The sequence below is a fragment of the Haliotis rufescens genome, unplaced genomic scaffold (assembly GCF_023055435.1).
Source record: "Haliotis rufescens isolate VD_foot unplaced genomic scaffold, xgHalRufe1.0.p SCAF_42, whole genome shotgun sequence".
NCBI classification, from domain to species: Eukaryota; Metazoa; Mollusca; class Gastropoda; order Lepetellida; family Haliotidae; genus Haliotis; species Haliotis rufescens.
This window is the reverse complement of record NW_025964135.1, coordinates 3,610,622-3,629,079: the sequence shown is the minus strand read 5'-3', so window position 1 is coordinate 3,629,079 and position 18,458 is coordinate 3,610,622. Positions and strand designations below refer to the sequence as shown.

Genomic DNA, 18,458 nt, shown 5'->3' with positions numbered 1-18,458 from the left:
CCGACGGCACGTGTCATCCGAGTCGGACCAACCGATCCCCGTCAGTCGCCGATAAGCATGGGTTACTGAAGGTCGATTTTTATAACCCGGGACCTTCACGGGTGTAGTATGACGAAGACTATATACTCATATGCAAAAAAACTGAGAAAAACCAAACAATTCATTCGTAGCATTTATTGATTCGAGTCAATCGGTTCCATACAAAGCCGTGATATACGAATGGACAATAGTATTCACTCTGGAACATTATTTAGTCACTCATATACACATGCTGCTGCTGCTGCTCGAAGGCCCTATTGTTTAAACAGCGAGTCCACGTTTTGAAACACATTTCGCACTGTTGAATGTTTCCTTTTCTACGCTGTTTTAAGGTTGAATGGTTGTCTATAGTCTATGCTTTATCCATTGCTTGTAACGATTTCCGTCCAGGCGGTCCCAGTTTCACCATTCCTCTCACGTAGAGGGAAATTCGGCGTTTCTTATCGTTCAAACGCCTCAGTTTACGAGGTGTTTTCAAAATATGAATCAAACTAGACGCGTGGCGTTGACTCGGCATTCTCTTCTGACTGTTAGACTGATATAGTAGTGATGGGTATTTATGCCTAATCGTTCTGCTCACGGTCATCATCCTCCTCCTCGTCATCACCGTCGTTATCCTCTGCAACGCTATCAGATTCAGTCTCACTTTCTATTTCCGGCATATCCATCAAAGGCAGGATCTCTTTCATCTTGGGTTTTAGGAGGAGTTTGATTTTATTTTTGAGAACGGATTGTTCCGTGGAAGGATTCATGTCTCCCAGGTTGTATAGCATGTTTTGAAACAGAGGTGCCTCTTTAAAGTACGTGGTATATTCCATCGCATAGTTGAGAGTACTACGCACTAGATCCTCCCACCTCAGTTTCAATCTTCTCTCAATCCATTCTTGCGTTCGTCCCTGTCGCTTGTACTGTTTTTTCTGCAGTTTCATCTTGACATGAAACGTATCGTACACCTGCTTCCAGATGCGTTGTAAGCCTACATTTTGCCACTCCTCGGCTTCCATATTAGTGAATGTTGACTTCCCACGTGGAGGTTTGACGGCAAGACCACTGCCTTTCTGGGAAGAGGCTAGGTCGTCAAAGTCACTGTCATCGTCATCACTCTCGAGCCTGGCACGCTTTCTCTTAGGTTGAAGGCTATTGGCCGGACACCAGTGTTTGATATGTCGCTGTAGATCGTGCATGTTATCTATCAGCACCCCGCAATCTGCGCAAGCCGTGGCCATAGTCAATGATGTCTCACTACTCGTGTCTGAATCGGTTTCAATTGGCGTGAGCTGATGTTGGGGCAATCTCTCTTCTTGTGTCAGAGGACGATCCAGAGATTCTGTTGTAGTCAACTTCTCCCTACGCAGATCAGGTTCAGACTGTGCTGTTGTTCTCCTGTTTTCCTCATTTATGAGGTTAACATGCAGTCGATCCTTATCTTTGGTGGTAGGTTTTAGATCGATGGTGAGTTGTCCATAGGGTGTTTCAGTAACCTTTTCATACATAGCCATAAAGTGATCCATATGTTCGGGGAAAATTCTACGAGCGAAGAGTTTGATTTGCTGTTTATCTATGGGGGAATGAAACAGGGTCACATAATGCGCATTCAAAGCAATGTCTCTCGATTCCTTACCCCTCGGAAACAGATTTTGTATCAAGAGAAAGATCAATACATTCTTGTGATGTGAGGTTTGAGTAAACAACCGCGAAATACGCTTGTCGTGCTTTGCTTCGGCCAGGAAATCATCCAGGACCAACACGTTCTGTTGACGAGCATCAAAGTAATCCTCGTCCAAGATATCGTAGGGAATTCCTTTGACAAAGGTCAGCTGAGGCAGCTGCTCACCGAGGTCCTGATATAATGGCTGCCATTGAGTATAACACCAAACGATGCGGGTAGGTTGGGGTTGGATCAGGCCATGCCGGAGTACATGAGAGGTAAACACAGACTTTCCACAACCACTGGGTCCCACAACCAGCGCATTTGAGGGAATCAGGAACTTGAATTGTTCTCGAAAATCAGATATACATGGTAAATGAGGCAGCCACGAGTGGACTTGCGATGGCGGCGGCGGCGGTGGATGGGCTTGGAACGGCGGGTTGGCTTGACGTAGCGGCGGCGGCGGCGGTGGGTGGACTTGCGGCGGCGGCGGCGTTAGCGGGTGGGCTTGTAATGGCGGGTGGATTTGCGGCGGCGGTAGCGGATGGGCTTGCGGCGGCGGCGTTAGCGGGTGGGCTTGTAATGGCGAGTGGACTTGCGGCGGCGGGTGGGCTTGTAACGGCGGCGGCGGTATGCTATGTTTATTTCTCCTGTGTCGTAACATGACATCTCTCCTTGAAAACATTTTTTCACAGTCCGGACAGGTGGCAACCCCCATGGTGATCCAATACGGTGTGCGATTAGAGGGTATGAAGCTTTCTTTTATACCCTTGACTCTGTTGACGCTTCAAGGCAGCAAGTGCCCGTTCCACCACAGCCTTCACCTCCGACACATGTTGTATTTTCACGGGTTGGGGTGTTGTCTTCGATCCCTGTTTGGCTGTCATCGTTTTCTTTTTAGGTGTTACCTGTCTCTTCTTTGTCTTCAGCGTCGACTTCTTGGCTGCTTGTGGTTTCTTTCTCTGTTGTGATTTTCTCAACGTAGTCTTCCTAAATATATCTCTAGGGTCAAGTCTAATCTCTGATGCTTTCTTCATGTTGTTCACGTCCAATCCGTTTGCTGGCGAGAGTAAAACTGTTTGTCGGGCTACACTACTGTAGAGTTTATACTGTCTTACACGTGCAGGGAATCTTGGAAGACACTCTTTTCTTCACAGCACACTTGTGAGTATATTAAAAAAGCGATCATATTAGTATATAGTCTTCGTCATACTACACCCGTGAAGGTCCCGGGTTATAGAATCGACCTTCAGTAACCCATGCTTATCGGCGACTGACGGGGATCGGTTGGTCCGACTCGGATGACACGTGCCATCGGTTCCTAGTTGCACAGATCGCTGCTCATGCTGTTGATCACTGGATTGTCTGTTCCAAGCTCGTTTATTGACAGACCACCGCCCTAGAGCTGGAATAATGCCGAGTGTGGCGTAAAACTAAATTCACTCACTCACTGATGCCAATACATCTAAAAAGTAATGTCATCATTTAAATGGTGAGTTTAAACGCGTATTTTACCCTTACAAGGACGAGTGCATTCCACACACCCTTCCTGTTATCAATGTGTCACTGTTTACAATTCGGGCGAACATAACCCTATAGACATGTGTGCGGGCGAGTTCATTCATCAGAAATCTGTCATTTACGATGTGTTTATAAATATGAACTGCTAACCACGCTCATAGTCATGTTGCGTGTCGTGGTTAGAACCGTAATTGATCTATTGAAAGGTGTCATACATTCGTGTTCGGATATAGGTACAACATCTTCACGCACATACTTTCCTACATCATTCAAATGTATTAAATACCGGATACGTTTAATAGACACCAACGAAAGAAAAGTTTAATGAGGGGGGGAATACCCATATATATCCTCTCTGAAATAACTCCCTTTTAAAATAACAAATGTACAACCCATGTTCCCTAACGTATCATAAATACGGGACACTGCTCACACAATTTATGAATGGGAAGCTTCAGGCGAGGCTGTTATGTTGACATTAATTGTAAGGCCGGGGTATGTTGACATTGTTATGGGCGGCCGGTCGCTTAGTCTCTCTGCTATATATTAGCTATGAATAAACCTGCTTCGACATATATTTCCAATAAAACATTTTCCTCGGAGACATGAATCCTTCCACGGAACAATCCGTTCTCAAAAATAAAATCAAACTCCTCCTAAAACCCAAGATGAAAGAGATCCTGCCTTTGATGGATATGCCGGAAATAGAAAGTGAGACTGAATCTGATAGCGTTGCAGAGGATAACGACGGTGATGACGAGGAGGAGGATGATGACCGTGAGCAGAACGATTAGGCATAAATACCCATCACTACTATATCAGTCTAACAGTCAGAAGAGAATGCCGAGTCAACGCCACGCGTCTAGTTTGATTCATATTTTGAAAACACCTCGTAAACTGAGGCGTTTGAACGATAAGAAACGCCGAATTTCCCTCTACGTGAGAGGAATGGTGAAACTGGGACCGCCTGGACGGAAATCGTTACAAGCAATGGATAAAGCATAGACTATAGACAACCATTCAACCTTAAAACAGCGTAGAAAAGGAAACATTCAACAGTGCGAAATGTGTTTCAAAACGTGGACTCGCTGTTTAAACAATAGGGCCTTCGAGCAGCAGCAGCAGCATGTGTATATGAGTGACTAAATAATGTTCCAGAGTGAATACTATTGTCCATTCGTATATCACGGCTTTGTATGGAACCGATTGACTCGAATCAATAAATGCTACGAATGAATTGTTTGGTTTTTTTTTCTCAGTTTTTTTGCATATGAGTATATAGTCTTCGTCATACTACACCCGTGAAGGTCCCGGGTTATAAAAATCGACCTTCAGTAACCCATGCTTATCGGCGACTGACGGGGATCGGTTGGTCCGACTCGGATGACACGTGCCGTCGGTTCCTAGTTGCACAGATCGCTGTTCATGCTGTTGATCACTGGATTGTCTGGTCCAAGCTCGTTTATTGACAGACCACCGTCCTAGAGCTGGAATAAAGCCGAGTGGGGCGTAAAACTAAATTCACTCACTCACTGATACCAATTATACATCTAAAAAGTAATGTCATCATCATTTAAATGGTGAGTTTAAACGCGTATTTTACCCTTACAAGGACGAGTGCATTCCACACACCCTTCCTGTGTCATACATTCGTGTTCGGATATAGGTACAACATCTTCACGCACATACTTTTCCTACATCATTCAAATGTATTAAATACCGGATACGTTTAATAGACACCAACGAAAGAAAAGTTTAATGAGGGGGGAATACCCATATATATATCCTCTCTGAAATAACTCCCTTTTAAAATAACAAATGTACAACACATCTTCCCTAACGTTTCATAAATACGGGACACTGCTCACACCATTTATGAATGGGATGCTTCAGGCGAGGCTGGTATGTTGACATTAATTGTAAGGCCGGGGTATGTTGACATTGTTATGGGCGGTCGGTGGCTTAGTCTCTCTGCTATACATTAGCTATGAATAAACCTATATTTCCAATAAAACATTTTCCTCGTGAAACATTTTTCCATGATAAACTCTGTTCTCTCTTCGAATTAAGGGTGAGTATTGTAAACATGAAAATGTCCTATAGATTGCTTCCATCACTTTCCCAACAAACCTAGCTTCGTGCCGTCACATTGCTACATGTAGTTATCGGTTTTTTATCTATTTTCAAAATAATATGTTACACGGTTAAAACTCAAACCGTAGGGTTTATTTGTCATCGTCTCTATTGCGGTATGGTTGTACTTTCAAGACACACCCTGCATTCATCAAAACCAGATCGCACGCTCTCGCGAGCGCGGTCAATTTGAAACGACTACGTGAGTTGTAGACTAATTGTAATTTCTACTAACGCTTGAAATAAACGAAACCATTAAACAATTTGAAACGACGTGGTCACGTGAGTTGTCCAGCGCGCTCGATTCAAACTGGGCTGCTTGTCTATTCAGGGCAGCACGCCATACGCATAGCTCTATCGAATACCCTTTACTTTTGTTTACTTACGAATTCTTTTCTGTCTTATACACACACACCTTTCATTCCCCCTCACCTGTGACGCGCTGTTGATGCATGAGTCATCCTATCCGATCACGTGACTTGGATCAGCCAATCACCTTCGCATCCGCCTGGATCAACCGGATCAACCAAAAGGGGTTCCTGCGCCCTCACTATATACTACTCTCGTGGGTTATTCTATAACAACCAAACCTCTACACACCTCCATAGGCTTGTGTTGTGGGGAGCTATTCATTCCAGTAATTCCCATGTGGTTTTGTTTGTTGTTTAACGCAGCACTCAGCATATTCCAGCTATATGAAGGTGGTCTGTAAGAATGAATCTGGACCAGACATTCTAGTGGTTGAAATCATGAGCATCAATCCACGCAATTGGAATGCGATGACATGCATCAACCTACCCGATCTCCTCTTACGAAAGCATAGTTGCCTTTCACGGCAAGCATGGGTTGCTGAAGACCTATTCTCTACTGACCCGTGAAGATCCAGTGTAGAATAGGTCTTCAGCAACCTATGCTTGCCATAAAAGGCAACTTTGGTTGTCGTAAGAGGCGACTAACGGGATTGGGTGGTCAGGCTCACTGACTTTGTTGATGTATGTCATCGATCCCAATTGCGTGGATCGATGCCCATGATGTTAATCACTGGATTGTCTGGTCCAGACTCCATTATTTACAGACCGCTGTCATATAGCTGGAATATTGCTGAGTGCAGCGTTAATCAACCAACCAACCTATTCTCTACCCTGGATCTTCACAGGTCTCCCACCTGGTCAGTGCACTCAAGTGACATATGTAAATATAACAAAGACACGTCACACAACATTCTGAACATTTATATTTATTTTCAAATAAAAATAAAGACAAATATCACAGAATATAATTCTGTTTTTACAGTTGAAGCACATGTACTTATATTCACTGCACAACTGTACAGTGATGGTGAAGCTTGTATCGGTCGTTATGCAACTAACAAGAAACTAGAAACAAAGTAACCTAACAAACAGGATTACACTTGCACTTTACCGGACACTCTCTGCCATATGTTTGATGCAACATAGGGGTGGTCGGGTAGCCTAGTGGTTAAAGTGTTCACTCATCACGCCGAAGACCTGGGTTCCATTCCCGACATGGGTACAATGTCTGGAGCCCATTTCTGGTGTCCCCCGACATCATATTGCTGGAATGTTTCTAAAAGAGGAGTAAAACCATACTCACTCACTCACTCACTGATAGGAAAATTAGGATGATAAAGCTCAGAAAAAGCAGAAGAAAGCAACTCAAACATCAAGAATAGAAGTTTCATAATGGCTTGTAGCCACCTCATCAGTGACATACCTTGGGGCCACTTTTCTACAAATACATCACAATTTCATCACCTTTGGTAAATTTACATTTAATAACAAACGCATTTGTTTTAAGTTGCTATGTGGAAAGAGCCCCCCAAAATCTAGTCCTTTTTTTATATAGCAAAATTGGGTCTGAAAAACTTAGATAGTAATTCTGTGGCAAAGGAAGGAGCTCATCCACATCCATTACCAAACAGGCAGAAGGTGTCGAGTAAAATGTATTCCTGCCCAAACAGGCAAGTTAAGACGTTGGATGAACAATCCTTGTACAAAACTGTTACAGTACCTAGTGTGTTTGTCATCATGCCTCTGTTTTCCCAGCAGTTAATGGGTACCTGGTAGGATGTGATGGCAATGTGGTTGTTAACCTTCTAGGGCTTAACAGGCAGCATGGGGTGCATACTCCCCAGGGAGTCGAGGATGATAGTTGAGTGCACATTGATCCAGTGACCATGTGGGGAATCGAACCAGGGTCTTTGACGTGACAAGCGAACTCTTAAACCACTAGGCTACCCCACAGCCCATTTGGGCAAGGTTACTTATTCATGGCCTTACAATAAAGATTACTGCCAAGACTGCTTTTGGAGTCCCAGCTTATAAATCAATCTAAGCAACATGACTACTATCACCTCTACTCTAACTGTGACCCACTTTGAAAAAAGATCAGTGAATAGAGCTGTAAGTGGTTATTACCATTTATCATCCAAAACTGGCTCCTACATTGTAGATATCGCTGCAATGAAATTGCATCACAATGCTTTGCAGACCGTTGTGACATCATTGGTTACCATGACGTCACAATCATATGACATCACTTATGGCTCTGCTACTGAAGCTGTTAGCAGTACTTTTTACACTTAAGACACTGCTTATTACTGTCTACAAACTGAAAAGTTGGAAGAATGATGTTGGATGATAAATAAATCTCTCTCGTTCCAAGCCTTGGAGTTTTACCACTTCTATCAACTCGGGTTGATATACTTGATATCAAAAGACACTCAGGTGAGATTCTCTATATGCACCAGCAATGTGACAGCAAGTAGTTCAGATTGACTGAACAATGCTTAGTCCTGCAGCTATTCTCTGGGATTCTGAAGATCAAAAACAAGCTCCCTGAATAATTATAATTACACAATTACTAATTTCTTTTGGTTATGGACGCTTCTCATGGTAAGAAACTTGTTGCTTACACCGCCAGGTACATCTTCCCGAGCAAGCATGTCCACAAGTGCCTCGTGACAAGTCTTTGATATAGACTGGTGGAAATGCTTTCCTGGTTAGATGCAACTAGATGTGATATAGGCTGGTGGAAACGCTTGTCTGGGAAGATGCAACTAGATGTGATACAGGCTGGTGGAAATGCTTGTCTGGGAAGATGCAACTAGATGTGATACAGGCTGGTGGAAACGCTTGTCTGGGAAGATGCAACTAGATGTGATTGGAAACGCTTGCCTGGGAAGATGCAACTAGATGTGATATAGGCTGGTGGAAACACTTGTCTGGGAAGATGCAACTAGATGTGATTGGAAACGCTTGCCTGGGAAGATGCAACTAGATGTGATATAGGCTGGTGGAAACGCTTGTCTGGGAAGATGCAACTAGATGTGATATAGGCTGGTGGAAACACTTGCCTGGGAAGATGCAACTAGATGTGATATAGGCTGGTGGAAACGCTTGCCTGGGAAGATGCGACTAGATGTGATATAGGCTGGTGGAAACACTTGTCTGGGAAGATGCAACTAGATGTGATTGGAAACGCTTGCCTGGGAAGATGCAACTAGATGTGATATAGGCTGGTGGAAACGCTTGTCTGGGAAGATGCAACTAGATGTGATATAGACTGGTGGAAACGCTTGTCTGGGAAGATGCAACTAGATGTGATTGGAAACGCTTGCCTGGGAAGATGCAACTAGATGTGATATAGGCTGGTGGAAACGCTTGTCTGGGAAGATGCAACTAGATGTGATATAGGCTGGTGGAAACACTTGTCTGGGAAGATGCAACTAGATGTGATTGGAAACGCTTGCCTGGGAAGATGCAACTAGATGTGATATAGGCTGGTGGAAACGCTTGTCTGGGAAGATGCAACTAGATGTGATATAGACTGGTGGAAACGCTTGTCTGGGAAGATGCAACTAGATGTGATATAGGCTGGTGGAAACACTTGCCTGGGAAGATGCAACTAGATGTGATATAGGCTGGTGGAAACGCTTGCCTGGGAAGATGCAACTAGATGTGATATAGGCTGGTGGAAACGCTTGTCTGGGAAGATACAACTAGATGTGATATAGACTGGTGGAAACGCTTGTCTGGGAAGATACAACTAGATGTGATATAGGCTGGTGGAAACGCTTGTCTGGGAAGATACGACTAGATGTGATATAGACTGGTGGTAACGCTTGTCTGGGAAGATGCAACTAGATGTGATATAGGCTGGTGGAAACGCTTGTCTGGGAAGATGCAACTAGATGTGATATAGGCTGGTGGAAACACTTGCCTGGGAAGATGCAACTAGATGTGATATAGGCTGGTGGAAACGCTTGCCTGGGAAGATGCAACTAGATGTGATATAGGCTGGTGGAAACGCTTGCCTGGGAAGATGCAACTAGATGTGATATAGGCTGGTGGAAACACCTGCCTGGGAAGATGCAACTAGATGTGATATAGACTGGTGGAAACACTTGTCTGGGAAGATGCAACTAGATGTGATATAGGCTGGTGGAAACGCTTGCCTGGGAAGATGCGACTAGATGTGATATAGGCTGGTGGAAACACTTGCCTGGGAAGATGCAACTAGATGTGATATAGGCTGGTGGAAACGCTTGCCTGGGAAGATGCAACTAGATGTGATATAGGCTGGTGGAAACACCTGCCTGGGAAGATGCAACTAGATGTGATAAATACTGGTGGAAACACTTGTCTGGGAAGATGCAACTAGATGTGATATAGGCTGGTGGAAACGCTTGCCTGGGAAGATGCGACTAGATGTGATATAGGCTGGTGGAAACACTTGTCTGGGAAGATGCAACTAGATGTGATATAGGCTGGTGGAAACGCTTGCCTGGGAAGATGCAACTAGATGTGATATAGACTAGTGGAAACGCTTGTCTGGGAAGATGCAACTAGATGTGATATAGGCTGGTGGAAACGCTTGCCTGGGAAGATGCAACTAGATGTGATATAGGCTGGTGGAAACGCTTGCCTGGGAAGATGCAACTAGATGTGATATAGGCTGGTGGAAACACCTGCCTGGGAAGATGCAACTAGATGTGATATAGACTGGTGGAAACACTTGTCTGGGAAGATGCAACTAGATGTGATATAGGCTGGTGGAAACGCTTGTCTGGGAAGATGTAACTAGATGTGATATAGGCTGGTGGAAACGCTTGTCTGGGAAGATGCAACTAGATGTGATATAGGCTAGTGGAAACACCTGTCTGGGAAGATGCAACTAGATGTGATATAGGCTGGTGGAAACGCTTGTCTGGGAAGATACAACTAGATGTGATATAGACTGGTGGAAACGCTTGCCTGGGAAGATGCAACTAGATGTGATATAGACTGGTGGAAACGCTTGCCTGGGAAGATGCGACTAGATGTGATATAGACTAGTGGAAACGCTTGTCTGGGAAGATGCAACTAGATGTGATATATGCTGGTGGAAACGCTTGCCTGGGAAGATGCAACTAGATGTGATATAGGCTGGTGGAAACGCTTGTCTGGGAAGATGCAACTAGATGTGATATAGGCTGGAGGAAACGCTTGTCTGGGAAGATGCAACTAGATGTGATATAGACTTGTGGAAACGCTTGTCTGGGAAGATGCAACTAGATGTGATATAGACTTGTGGAAACGCTTGTCTGGGAAGATGCAACTAGATGTGATATAGGCTGGTGGAAACGCTTGTCTGGGAAGATGCAACTAGATGTGATATAGGCTGGTGGAAACGCTTGCCTGGGAAGATGCAACTAGATGTGATATAGGCTGGTGGAAACGCTTGTCTGGGCAGATGCAACTAGATGTGATATAGGCTGGTGGAAACACTTGTCTGGGAAGATGCAACTAGATGTGATATAGACTGGTGGAATTGCTTGCCTGGGAAGATGCAACTAGATGTGATATAGGCTGGTGGAAACGCTTGTCTGGGAAGATGCAACTAGATGTGATATAGACTGGTGGAAACACCTGCCTGGGAAGATGCAACTAAACTTTGAAATAAGCTGGTGGAAACAATTGTCTGGGAAAGATGCCCTAGGCATTGTATACCGGTCACCACAAGGCACACAAGGAGTCTAGCACTGACACCAAGTAGCACTGCCAGCCACCCAGCAGTACAGTTTTGCATGTTACATCCATCACAGTTTGCCACACCAGTCACACAATGTTGGCTCTTTGCAAAGGTAGCATAACTAACTTTTGACATGTGAAGAACGTGGCCATTTTCTGGGAAATTCTTAACAATTAAAGCTGATTCCACCAAATTATGCAGCTGAAGTATTTTATTCAAACATTGCCATTATTCTGATTCCTATTCCAGATATATTAAAAATGTATCTAAAGAAAATTATCACCAGTAATATCAAAAAGGAAATTACAACTCATAAACGTTTGCTTAACTATCTCAATACCAGTCCCGGGTAGACACCAACACAGACAATTTATCTGCCTCCTTAAAAATGTCAGATGATACTAACAAGTAGTTTGGGGAGTTTTGCCTTTAGTTTTCATCCAAATGTATCAGCATTTAACCAAATATCCTGTATTATTTACACATAAACACTATCTTCAATATAATTTTGATTTATGTGCAACAAGGATATTTTGGGCAGCTGAGCAAGACAATACACAGGAATCTGTAACTTTTTACAACAAAGACATTTTTGTCATAAGATATATTTTTTTTACCTAGATGTGATTTGTAGCCACAGTTGTTATAGAAGCCACATGCCAACATTTAAACTATCACCGTTGTACTTCACTGACAACCTGCACACTTCATAGCAACAGTTTTGCTGAATAGGTGAAAAAAATAAAAAATAAAAAATTGTTGGCACTAAGCATTATTCCAGCTCAGTGATTGACCTTGTCTATCATTCAACGGGGTAGCGGAGTTCTCCGTTATAACAAAGAACTCTACTCGTTGAACTACAGTACTTTTTTAAAGATCAATCATTTAGATCGACTTATAATGTGATGAATGACCTACATCTATGTTGATTGTTTGTTTGTTGTTTAACGCCGCACTCAGCAATATGCATGCTATATGACGGCGGCCTCTAAAAAATCAAGTCTGGACGAGACATTCCAGTGATTGCCACAAAGAGCATCGATCTAGACAAGTGGCATACAAAGACATATATCAAGTAAGTCAGCGGTCTGACCACCTGATCCTGTTAGTCTGCCTCTTACAACAAACATTGGTTGCTGAAGACCAGTTCTAACGCACATCTTCACAGGGCAGATCTATATTATCAAGTAGAAAGAGTGAGCTTAATGCCACAATGAAAAGCATCTAAGTTATATCATAGCACGTCACCTTAATGTTGAAAGCCCAAAGTAATGCCTGTGTTAGATATTTATAACATTGGAGAATGCAACAAGCACATGTCTGGCCCCGACAAACCAGGGGCGACAATCGATCTGAACTCAGGATCATCCTGTCCAGATTCCAACCAATGAGAGCGAATCTGTGATCTGAACCCAAGAGTGAAGAAGGTCAAATATTCCCATGGCTATGGTGCTTACAAACCACTGAACGAGTTTGACCTCAACACAGATTTATCCTGAAATGTTCCCACACCAACATCGTCAGCTGTTTACCTGTGAGGTGTAGTGAAAAAGGGTTATAGCATTCTCACCGAATGACTGACCAGTCCAACAATGTCATAAAGAGCCCACAGAATATACGACATGTTGCTGACTTGGTAACATACTGCAGGTGCTGGGATTATTTAGGCTTGACATTTCTCAAGCGTTGGGTAGTAAGGATTTGTCGTGTAGTACTGCCTGGGGTGTTCAGCATCTCCGGTACAGGTACAGATAGGCCAGGTCTTTAGGGGGATTTTCCGACTGTGCCACCTTCTCGTCGTTATAGATCACCCACTTCCCATCCTTGAGAATGTGACAGACGTAGTGGCCCACGTTGGTAGATGTGCCCATGTGACTGATGAAAGCCACAAGTTGATATTCTGTGAGAAAGAACAGAGCAGGAACAATTAGGTTTGTGTGTCATTTAACCCTGCACTCAGCAACTATCGAGCTACAGGACAGATGCCTGTAACTGCATGAGTCTGGACAAGACAAACCAGATAGTGATACAATGGGTGAGGCGAGGTGAGGTGAAATTGGGTTTAACGTCGCGTCCAAGATTATTGCACTTATATAGCGACGTGCATGCACGTGTGTGTGTGTGTGTGGCTGCTTGTACTAGTCCAGACTTATGCCGATTTATAGTGCTAGCCCACTGAGATACCATGCCGCAGTTTAACATGAATACCCCACTCAGACAAAGTATACTGACTCCGAGCTGACCAGTCCTTGTTTTAGCCCCTATTTGCCGAGGGCCAGACAGGGTAACAACAAGTACCATCTTTTAACGTCTTTCGGTATGACACGGCCGGGGATCGAACCCCGGACCTTCCGCTCTCCGGGCGGACGCTCTACCTCTAGACCACGGAGGCAGTCTATTGATACAATGAGCAATGATCCACAATGCTTGGGTACGTTGGCACTTTCAACATTTGGAGATCAAATTTAAACCAGATGTTTCCACAGTCTTAAAGCAAGCATGAGGCAATACTGTGTCAAGACTGATTATATACTACTCAAAAGAAGTTAAGGACCACCTGGATTGTTTCATATTAATAAAGTTTATCCGTCATGGCATCGTACCCCTAATAACAAGGGGAAGTGTCAGACAACATTAACTATAAAGTGTTATATGGCAGTTTAAATTGTTAATCAACAATTGTACCTGTATTATACTGGTTCTGTTGAGATTCAGTAGAAGTTCATTGCATTGTATTTGGACAATGATTAGTTGTCAGGAATGTACGTAGTACTATTTCATGTAAGCAGTGGTGAGGCAGATATCATATTTAGATGTCCAAATTATCTGTAAAGTTCCGGAATAGCATGGATACATGTAAAGCGTTATAGCAACATGTGGACAATTCTGTGCTGTTCTAGTGACACTGGACTGGTCTGGCACTGAGTGGAAAGTGCTGGAAGCTAGTTAGACTATGTAAGAGAAATGGGCGCGTGCCTGTCATCTCACACTTCATCTGACATTTCATCTGACAATACATCGAGACCAGATTTCGTGGGAAGATTACTTTTCACCACGGAGTCCCAGCCTATCTCGGAAGCTTGACCAATGTTGTGGATAGGTGAATATTATTATCACTGAACTTTTGGCTATCACCACTGCCATCATATTTTGTATTTGATACAGCCATTGGATATTGTACTTCCACTCTATTGCATAAGCCATTGTAATTGCTGTGCAGTAATTTGTATTGATTTGTAAACCTAGTTAATTGTGTAATACAGTTGTTGATTGTATACCATTTGTTCTTTTAGGTACAGATTTCTGGGTTAACATACAATTTCAAATTGGGAATCGACACATAACACTCGACACTTACTTCCTGACCCGTCACGGAACTTGGGTGTTGCCGGGGCAGCGGCCTGGGCCTGATCTGTTTCCATTGGCTGATCCAGCTCATCAGCGTGGCTAAATATCCAGTCAGCTGCTCTCTCTACATTGTTGTTCTGAAGAAGACAGATAACACTACTGGATCCAAACATGCATGTGTGGACAAAACAAAGGACCTCTTGGATGTTTAAGAAGATAGATTTTTCCATGACTTCTTGCAGTAAATTAATATAAAACAAAATGGAAAAGAACTACAGGCAGTGTTTTGTTTCAGAATGGGAGACTTAAGGTTTGGCAGAGGTAAGAATCCCCTGGGACTGACAATTAATGTTGTGTTCTGCACAACTTAGCTTTGATACATGTGGTCTGTCCATTAGGGCAGACCAGTTGGTTGGTTTGTTGTTTAACGCCGCACTCAGCTATATTCCAGCTATATGACGGCGGTTTGTAAATAATCAAGTCTGGACCAGACAATCCAGTGAGTGACATCATGAGCATCCATACCATGACATGCATCAACAAATTAAAAAAAATGAGTCAGAAGGAATACGTGCACAGTCTGAAAGAAATGCGAACATTTGGGACCTGTAGTGTAACCATGGCGATTTACGGTTATTGTCATAAAACAATATATAATGTGACTACCATGGGTCCGGTAGTCCTGTGGGTCCTCGGATCCTACTCAGGACCCACCCGACCCGAGTACCAGAGTTACCCTGTTCCAGCCCTACAAGGGAGCCTAGGTCCTACTCAGGACCCACCCGAGTACCAGAGTTACCCTGTTCCAGCCCTACAAGGGAGCCAAGGTCCTACTCAGGACCCACCCGACCCGAGTCACCCATCCAAGCCCTATTGAACACGGTTAAAGTCGTACACGTTCACCTACCGTGGCCTTGAGGGCCTTGACTGCCTGGTCCCTGGTGAAGCCCATCGACATGATCATGACCAGCGACTCCTCGTTCGGGGTGAACTGTCCGCCTCCCGCCGCCGCTGAGTTTGGCAACACAAGAGGGGCTGCAAAGTCTGGAACAAAGGAACAATAGTCTTTGTTGAGGAATATTTTGTGGAATACTCATGTCAACATCAATATAACAGGAATCAATCATCTGTCTTTACCTCTCTCTATATCAAACTGACTGGTACAAGAATTCATAGGTTTTATTCTTAAATTTGTCCAGTATAATATATAGGCTAGCAACTAGCCCAGTCTGACTATATGTCCTGGCAACTAGCCCAGTCTGACTATATGTCCTGGCAACTAGCCCAGTCTGACTATACGTCCTGGCAACTAGCCCGGTCTGACTATATGTCCTGGCAACTAGCCCGGTCTGACTGTGTGTCTTGGCAACTAGCCCGGTGTGACTATGTCCTGGATACTGGCTTTGTCCGACTATACTTACTACTAGCCCGGTCTGACTATGTTACAATCTCATTAAAATCAGATCTTAGTTCTCGATACCGCTAAACAAAGATCTGAGGACATCCCATTACGGGTCATGTCAGACCAAGCTTGCGCGAACTTTGACAGACCAATGGAATGACCAATCAGAAGGCAGCCTTCTCGTGCTTTACGGCACTAATTTCAAATGGGCGACTACACTTCGAAACATATTTTGACAAATTCTCGATTACAAATTTGAAACCTGAACAAAAGAACATTCTGGAATGGCTAATAGATGTCTTGATTGTATGGATTCAGTCAAACCTGTAACTATCGTTCGGAGTTAAGTTTTCGAGGCTGCATATGATTAGAAATCACATTCCGACTGTCACTTTCATGATCTGGTAAGCGATGCTCTGATTGGTCAAATGAAAGGTCGTTCTGATGTGATCCCCAATGGGATGTCCTCAGATCTTTGTTTAGCGATAGCGAGAACCGAGGTCTGATTTTAATGACTATGTTCTGGCAACTAGGCCGGTCTGACTATGTTCTGGATACCAGCTTCGTCCAACTATACTTACTACAAGACCGGTCTGACTATGTTCTGGCAACTAGCCCAGTCTGACTGTGTTCTGGCAACTAGGCCGGTCTGACTATGTTCTGGATACCAGCTTCGTCCAACTATACTTACTACAAGACCGGTCTGACTGTGTTCTGGCAACTAGCCCAGTCTGACTGTGTTCTGGCAACTAGGCCAGTCTGACTATGTTCTGGCAACTAGCCCGGTCTGACTGTTCTTGCAACTAGCCCGGCCTGACTGTGTTCTGGCAACTAGGCAGGTCTGACTGTTCTTGCAACTAGGCCGGTCTGACTATGTTCTGGCAACTAGCCCAGTCTGACCATGTCCTGGATACTAGCCTTGTCCGACTATACTTACTACTAGCCCGGTCTGACTGTGTTCTGGCAACTAGGCCAGTCTGACTGTGTTCTGGCAACTAGCCCGGTCTGACCATGTCCTGGATACTAGCCTTGTCCGACTATACTTACTACTAGCCCGGTCTGACTGTGTTCTGGCAACTAGGCCGGTCTGACTGTGTTCTGGCAACTAGCCCGGTCTGACCATGTCCTGGATACTAGCCTTGTCCGACTATACTTACTACTAGCCCGGTCTGACTGTGTTCTGGCAACTAGCCCGGTCTGACTGTGTTCTGGCAACTAGCCCGGTCGGACTGTGTTCTGGCAACTAGCCCGGTCTGACTGTGTTCTGGCAACTAGGCCGGTCTGACCATGTCCTGGATACTAGCCTTGTCCGACTATACTTACTACTAGCCCGGTCTGACTGTGTTCTGGCAACTAGCCCGGTCTGACTGTGTTCTGGCAACTAGACCGGTCTGACTGTGTTCTGGCAACTAGCCCGGTCTGACCATGTCCTGGATACTAGCCTTGTCCGACTATACTTACTACTAGCCCGGTCTGACTGTGTTCTGGCAACTAGACCGGTCTGACTGTGTTCTGGCAACTAGCCCGGTCTGACCATGTCCTGGATACTAGCCCGGTCTGACCATGTCCTGGATACTAGCCTTGTCCGACTATACTTACTACTAGCCCGGTCTGACTGTGTTCTGGCAACTAGACCGGTCTGACTGTGTTCTGGCAACTAGCCCGGTCTGACCATGTCCTGGATACTAGCCCGGTCTGACCATGTCCTGGATACTAGCCTTGTCCGACTATACTTACTACTAGCCCGGTCTGACTGTGTTCTGGCAACTAGGCCGGTCTGACTGTGTTCTGGCAACTAGCCCGGTCTGACCATGTCCTGGCAACTAGCCCGGTCTGACTGTGTTCTGGCAACTAGCCCGGTCTGACTGTGTTCTGGCAACTAGCCCGGTCTGACCATGTCCTGGCAACTAGCCCGGTCTGACTGTGTTCTGGCAACTAGCCCGGTCTGACCATGTCCTGGATACTAGCCTTGTCCGACTATACTTACTACTAGCCCGGTCTGACTGTGTTCTGGCAACTAGGCCGGTCTGACTGTGTTCTGGCAACTAGCCCGGTCTGACCATGTCCTGGATACTAGCCTTGTCCGACTATACTTACTACTAGCCCGGTCTGACTGTGTTCTGGCAACTAGCCCGGTCTGACTGTGTTCTGGCAACTAGCCCGGTCTGACCATGTCCTGGATACTAGCCTTGTCCGACTATACTTACTACTAGCCCGGTCTGACTGTGTTCTGGCAACTAGCCCGGTCTGACTGTGTTCTGGCAACTAGCCCGGTCTGACTGTGTTCTGGCAACTAGCCCCGTCTGACCATGTCCTGGATACTAGCCTTGTCCG

General features: G+C 44.7%; 1 protein-coding gene across 1 annotated transcript in view; it reads right to left on the bottom strand.

The window, feature by feature from the left end:
• Positions 1 to 6,557: 6,557 nt before the first annotated feature.
• The window catches only part of LOC124148205 (ubiquitin carboxyl-terminal hydrolase 5-like), a 43,013-nt gene continuing 31,112 nt past the window's right edge, over positions 6,558 to 18,458 (bottom strand). The window contains exons 18-20 of the mRNA XM_046519183.2: positions 15,630 to 15,766; positions 14,733 to 14,859; positions 6,558 to 13,274 (exon numbers count right to left, since the gene is read on the bottom strand). Coding sequence (XP_046375139.2) covers positions 13,102 to 13,274; positions 14,733 to 14,859; positions 15,630 to 15,766 — 437 coding nt within the window. The 3' untranslated portion in view covers positions 6,558 to 13,101. The remainder of the gene's footprint in view (positions 13,275 to 14,732; positions 14,860 to 15,629; positions 15,767 to 18,458) is intronic.